The following is a 7,468-nucleotide window of genomic DNA, read 5'->3' on the forward strand; positions in this document are numbered from 1 at the left end:
AGACGATACTCTCTTTTATTTATTATTATATATTTCTTTTCTTCTTTTTGTATAAGTTGTATAATTCGTATTTTTGTTTCTGCGTTTTCAAGAATGATAGTCGGTGATCATCGTCTATAATTCGTATTTATTAATATTTTTATGTATAATTTTAAGAATGTTTATTTTCAAGTACGGTGATTATACAATGATCACTATTTAGGAGTATGTTTTTTTCATTGTGGTTTATGGAAAAAAACTACACTTATATTAAATTTATGATGAATTTAGTTAAGTTAAATCTATAACTTTTATAATTATTATATAGATAAACTGAATATGACTTTCGTTTGGCCTTATTTTTTGTTCCTTAACTGCCGTCAACTTCCATTAAAAAAGAGAATGGAAACTTTAACATATAACTCTTCTTTGCATGGTGATTTTTTTTTCCAGTAATTTTCAAGAATTTTGAAGACTATTTAAATTACATTTTCATTATTATAGTCTGTGGAAATTGAATTTTACATGTATGTATGTATTTAAATTGGTGACTGGTTTTGTTAAGTTACATATTTATATTATCATTTTGTTGAAAATTTTGGTGGATTTAATATTATTATTATTATTTTTTATTTTTTTTATTATTATAGGATTAAAAGATCCTCATAATCCACCATTATCCTCCCATAGAAATTTACACAGTTTCAATTAGTGAATAGATGGCTTGGAAGTTGTTTTCTTAGTGCATGTTTAAATTCATTTATGTGAAATAGTTGCAAGACTAGAAAAGTTTATATAAATAATTTGACATGTTTGTAAACTATTTTTTATTTTTTCTATAAAAGTTTATGATGATTATTTACGAGAAGCTTATGAATTTTTATAGACACTTGCCTTATTTGTGATGTTTTGTTATATACTTTACAGTTATATGAGGGGCTAAGCTTTAAAGATGTAATGGATTCTAGAATTTTGGGCGTGTTCTCTAGTCTCTGTCTTTCATCATTTTTTTTTTATCAATGAAGTGTATGTTAACAGTTTCTTTAGTTTTTCAAATGTGATATGTCTGTTTTCTAAAAATATAATCGAATTATTTTCTTTCAAGTTTTAATATAAGTCTTGGACCGTTTGGTCTTCGGATGTTTGAGGACCAGTATTTATTTCTTAACATTTTGTATTTGTTTCTGTTTTTGAGTTACTTAAATTTTTCTTTATGAAATAATAAATTAGAAGAATCACAATTGTTTATTCAATTTTATAATATTGTGCAGGTTAGAACTGATGAAATAATTAGGATTTCAAGACGAAGAAGAAAGGAGAATAATATTGTTGAGTTAAAATGGAAGAAATTACATTTAAGTTGTTATTGAAAACTATAAAGGTATATTGCCAAAACATTCAACCCATGCCCAAAATATATAGTGTTATATTTTGGCTTCGACACAAAAACTATATATTGTATTTGACGAATACAGTTGACTACTACTACTTCGACACAGTCGAATATTAACTTTCTACAAAACAATGAATTATAACTTCTAACACCACCTAATTCATGTTTTTAAGACTTCCAATCTCAATCATTCTCTTCAACTCATTGAACCTGACTTTTTTCTGGGGTTTGGTGACTATGTCAGCTAGTTGTCATTTTGTCTTATAAGGCTTAAATTCAAGTTTTCCTTTATTAACTTGATCCCTTAAAAAATGATACCTCATCTCTATGTGTACTTCGACCATGACACATATGATGATTCGTCATATCGATAGCCGACTTGTTGTCGACAAACAACTTCATTTTCTTAGGTTCCATTAACTTGAGCTCTTTGAGTAGCATATATATGCATACTGCTTGACATGCTGCATATGATGCATCGACGTACTCAACTTCACAAGATGACAAAGCCACAATGCTTTATTTTCTTAAACTCCATAAGATTACCTTCAATCATGAATATATAGCCAGCAATACTCTTTTTCTCGTCTTAATCTCCACTGAGATCTGAATCAGTGTAACCATATACCTGTGCATCTGTGTTGGTATTCTTCTATCTCGACATCAACACGTTATGATCAATTGTACCTTTGATGTATCTCAGCACTCTCTTGACTATTGTTAGATGACATTCTTGAGGCTTCTCCATGAACCTGCTCAATAAAGTGACACTTTGACAAAAAATTGCCAGGTATTGCAAAGATACCTCAAGGATCCAATGATTTGTTTGTATGGTGTTGCACTTACAAACTCATCATTTGTTTCCTTTATCAACTTTTCTTCAGTCTCCAATGGTTTGAACTTATTCAATATGTCTTGTCCATACTTCGTCTTGTGCAGAAACACTTCTTCAATTGTGTCTTTAAACTCCACCCATAAGAAATATGACAAGTTTCCTAGGTTGGACATTTCAAAGTCCTTCATTAGCTTCGACTTGACACCTTTGATTTATGTCTCATTTGCACTTGTAATCAACAAATCACCCACATACAAGTATATGATGACTAGACTAAACTTACTTTCATTGTTAACATACACTTCATGTTATGAAACACATTTTGAGAAACCTGATTCGATCAGGAAGCTGTATATTCTCTTATTCCAAGCCCTTGGGGCTTGCTTCAAACCATAGAGAGTCGTCCTTAATCAGTATACTTTCGACTCCTGCCATTTGATTTCGAATCTTGGTGGTTGACTTACATAGATTTCTTCTTCCAAATGTCCATTCAGAAATGATGACTATACATCTAGTTAATGTATCTTCTATCCTTTATATGATGCAAACGATACAATCATTTTGATGGTTTCGAGCCTTGCCACAGGTGCATAAACTTCGTAGAAATAAATACCAGGTTTTTGCATAAATACTCTTGCCACCATTCTTGATTTGGGCTTAGAAATCTAACCATTTGGCATTCGCTTCAACTTGTATTTCTTCTTGATTTCTTTTTCAACAAGTTCTCAGATCTTGTTTTTCTCAATTGCCTTGAGTTCTTCTTGCATGGGTGCTAACCAATTCGAATCATTCATGGCTTGATCCAAATCGATTGGTTATGTTTCAACCATCATCATTACTTCTTCTATTAAGTCACCATTAGCATCAAATGCTTGATCTATAAATCTCATATCCAGCTAGCCTTGTCGACTCGGTTCTTGTTCTAGTCGATCTCTTAGCATTCTGCTCTGGTGGTTCTTCATTTCGATTGGTTGTGAGCTCAGTCTGTTGGTCTTCATCGAGCACAATTGTGACTATTTCTTGATCCTGTCGAACAGTCGATTGATCACAAGTTTGTCATCATTTTGTGAATACAATTTGTATGCATCAGTCGAATGATAACCTATAAGCATCATAGCCTGACTTCAATTATCTAATTTCTTCCTCAATTGTTCAGGTACATTCTTGAAGCACATTGATCCAAAGAATCTAAGATGACTAACATTTGACTTATGTCTTGTCCAAGACTCATAAGGTGCCTTCTCAACTAACTTCTTCATTGGACATCTGCTTAAAATGCATATTACTGTCAAAGTTGTTTCACCCCAAAATCTCTTTGGCACTTCTTTAGCTTTCAAAATGCTCCTAGCCATGTTCAATATACTTCTATTTCTCCACACAACTATACTATTATTTTAAGGTGTATAGGGTGCAATGACCTCATGCTCGTTAGTGGAAAATATTGAAAATTCTCTAGAGGTGTATTCACCACCACCATCAGTTCTCAATTTCTTTAACTTTCATCCACTTTGTTTCTCGACATGTAATTTAAATTTCTTGAACTGTGTGAATACCTCACTCTTCATTTCAATAAGGTAAATCCACATATATGTAGTGAATTCATCTATGAAATTTAGGAAATAACAATTACCTTCATTCGACCTTACTTCAAAAGGTCCACACACGTCAGAGTGAACAAGCTCCAGTTTTCTCTCGACTTTATGGACAAGTCGTGTTTGAATTCCTTCCTAGCCTGCTTTGCTTTGCAGAATTCCTCACATAATTGACTTGGTTCTTTCACTTGAGGTAAGTCATACACCATCTTCTTCTGGTTGAGTGTGTCTAGACCTCTAAAGTTTAGGTGTTCATACATGTGATGCCATAGCCAGTTCTTATCTTCGACATTATTCGAAATAAGACACTGAGGATCAACCATGTTAATCTTAATCTTGAAGGTTTTGTTATTTGCCAATGGTGCCTTCAGGATCATCCTTCCTTCACCATTATACACCTTCATCAGATTTTCTTCCAAATTCATGTTATACCCTTTGGGAAGTAATTGACATATTCTTATCAAGTTACTTGTCATTGAAGTTAGATATAATATGTCAGTAATGATGGCTCTTCGGCCATTCATTCTCATCACAATTATGTTTCCTATTCCTTCTGATGTAACATGCCTACCATCTGCAAACTTGATCACCTTCTTGACTGATTCGCCTAACTTAGTAAACCACTTTTTATTTTCAGTAATGTGGTTGTTGCATCCTAAATTTAGATACCACATGTTGATTTGTTCATTATTCGTTTGAGTATTTGCCATGAGTAGCATATCATCAGAGTCGTTTTCTCTAGCATGTGCATATTGCACTTCGTCGTCATCTCTTGCTCTGGATTCCTTCTTTCTTTTACAATCTCGAGCATAATGATCAAATCTTTGATAGTTGTAACATTGCACCTCCTTCATGTCACTTTTCTTCCTTGAATACTTGCTTCCCATGAATTTCTTGATTGAATCAGAATGATTATTTGACTTCTTGCTTGACTTTTCATCATTAGCAAGATTATTTCTCTACTTCACCTTTTCTTTCCTAGATTTATTGGTGAATCTTGATTGCATTTTCTATTCGGCCACTTTCTCCCTCTCTGAGTTCCTCTATTTCAGTCTCATCTCATGAGCCTCCAACGAAGCTTGAAGTTCTTCCACCTTCATCTCAGCTAGGTTCTTGGACTCTTCAATGGAGACGATAATGTAATCAAAGTTTACAGTCAGAGATCTCAATACTTTCTCAATCTTCTACAAATCAGTGATTGATTTATCATTCGTCTTCATCTGGTTTGTTAATGATACCACACACATAAATAATTTTGAAACTGACTCATCTTCTTTCATTTAAGTCATCTCAAAATGCTTTCTTAGCAACTGCAACTTCACCCTCTTAAATTTTTTATCTCTGTTGTACAAGCTTTTTAACTTGTCCCATGTTCCTTTTTCTGTTTCTTCTTCAATGATCTTCTCAAACACGTTAGGAACCACACATTGGTGGATCAAGAATAGAGTTTTTTCATCTTTCTTTCTTCGTTCCTTCTTGTTGAACATCGTTCACATTCTCTTCCAATGCAGGTATTCCATCGTTCACGATTTTAGCCACATCTTAAAATCTGAAGATGACATTCATCTGCGCAACCTGCCTCTCGTAGTTCTCCCCTTTGAAAACTGATAGATTTGTTGGAAATTTCATCAAATGAATATTGGATAGTGAATTTGATAACTACCGCCTACATACCTTATGGGTAGCACCTGACATGTGTATTAACAAAGAGTTTACTAACTGAAATATTCAAACCAACTTACTTGCAAACTTTAAATGATTGATATTCATTCACCAGCTTAAGGGTAAGTGTTGTAAATATTAGACAGCAAATAATAACATATATAGTTATTATACTTTATTAATATGATGCACATTAAGTAAGTTTATTAGGTTTTTATTTATCTCGATTTAAACAAGTTTAGTATATTATTGTAAATGAAAACTTTAAAATATATTAAAATATTTTTCTTACATGGTATGATAGCCTCTTTGATTTTAGAATTTGAATCATTTCTTTAGATATGAATCCTTTCTTTTTTTTCTATTACTTTAACTTTTCGCCTTCTTCAAACTCCTAAATCCCCAAATATGAACTTCTCATTATTGAACTTTTTTATAATTTTCATTTCATTCTTATTTTACGTTGTTTGTCTTATTTATTTATTTACTTATTTGTTTCGTGTGGAGTCCTTGAAATGTATAAACAATGAAGAGAAGAGCATTTCTTTGAATACTTCCGGAGAGGATTGGTTCATTGATTTCATTCTAGAAAATGGACTTGCCAACCTCGTCACCATAGGGTTCAATATAGTTTACCATTACCTAATGACAACCATCTCAAAAAAAATGATACAAGGAGCCGAACACCTTACATCTTCAATTTGGACAGATGAAAGTTATACTTATGGCATGCTAAATATTCCTCCACTCTCCATCAATCGACATCGTCATCATCTTGACCACACAACTATGAAGAATTGAAGTTGATAGTTGAGTTGTCCAAATCAGACCCGGCGAAGGCCCTTAAATAAGTTGAAAAGATCCTACGGGTCATGCTTAAATAAATGGACCATGATGTTGTAACAACAATTTCAGATTATAGAATTTGAAACCATTATGAAATTTTTCATTTGAATTCAAATTCTATAATCCAAATCAATTTAAGGATTTTTTTTTCATGGTCTGGAGTTTAAAATCTAATACGTGACATTGGATTCTTTTGTGTGGTCTAGATTGTAAGGACGCTTTGAGTTGACTAAAATATACATAAATTTGTATAAAATGATGTGTTTGATTTATTTGTATTTCACATTACAAAAATGATGAACTCTTCTTATTCATATCTAATCATAATGAACATTAACCTAGTTGCAATTGGCGATGTTACACCATTTAATTTGAAGCATCAATTGTACCAAATAAATTTTTGTCTCAACCATGTTACACCAGATAGATAGTCAATATTGAGTATCGTCATCCATTAGTCGACAATGATGTGCATGTTCAATTCACCATTATATAACTTTAAAACAATGATGATTAATACAGTATCAAGGGACGGATCGAGTTAGACTGGACTTTATTCAGGTCCGCTCGTACTATCTATTCAATCTGATAAAAAAAAGTAATTAATTTATTTGATCAATGATCTTATTTATATTTAATGATTTTTTTTTATGTATTCAAAACTTTATCAGTATTTGAGGTGTTACATGTTGAATTTCATATTGTTTTTGTTTATGAATTTAACAATTTTACACATTTCGGATTCAAGAAAAAAGTTTTTATAATAAACACATTCAGGAAGACATTTTTGTCAATTCTAAAAGTTTTATGATATTTTAGAGTTGAAAAGAGAAGGAAAAAAAAACTAATTTTATAATAAAACAAAAAATTTAAACCATCAGTGGATGGAAAACAAAAAAACAGTACATTTTATAATTCCACCTAAAATTGTTATCATCTTTAATTCTATTAAGATATTCATATAGATTAGAAAAATGACATAGGAATAAATGATAAGTGAATGGTACTCATGAGCATTTTTTAATCAGTTCAAAAGGATTTGAACTATGAGCCTTAAAGAATATGTGCAGCCAAACATATTTGCTAACCTAACAAAACAAACACTTAACACAAGCTTTCTTGGGATCTCATAATTGACAAGCCATTTATAAAAATGTGAAG

General features: G+C 31.7%; 1 protein-coding gene across 1 annotated transcript; it reads right to left on the reverse strand.

Annotated features, from left to right (window-relative positions):
- Positions 1 to 3,849: 3,849 nt before the first annotated feature.
- On the reverse strand, positions 3,850 to 4,686 carry LOC127123913 (uncharacterized). Its single transcript, XM_051054089.1, has one exon. It carries the CDS (start codon positions 4,684 to 4,686, stop codon positions 3,850 to 3,852), a length of 837 nt encoding a protein of 278 aa, XP_050910046.1.
- Between the last annotated feature and the right edge of the window lie 2,782 nt (positions 4,687 to 7,468).

Source organism: Lathyrus oleraceus, chromosome 2 (genome assembly GCF_024323335.1).
Source record: "Lathyrus oleraceus cultivar Zhongwan6 chromosome 2, CAAS_Psat_ZW6_1.0, whole genome shotgun sequence".
In the NCBI taxonomy this organism is placed as follows: domain Eukaryota; kingdom Viridiplantae; phylum Streptophyta; class Magnoliopsida; order Fabales; family Fabaceae; genus Lathyrus; species Lathyrus oleraceus.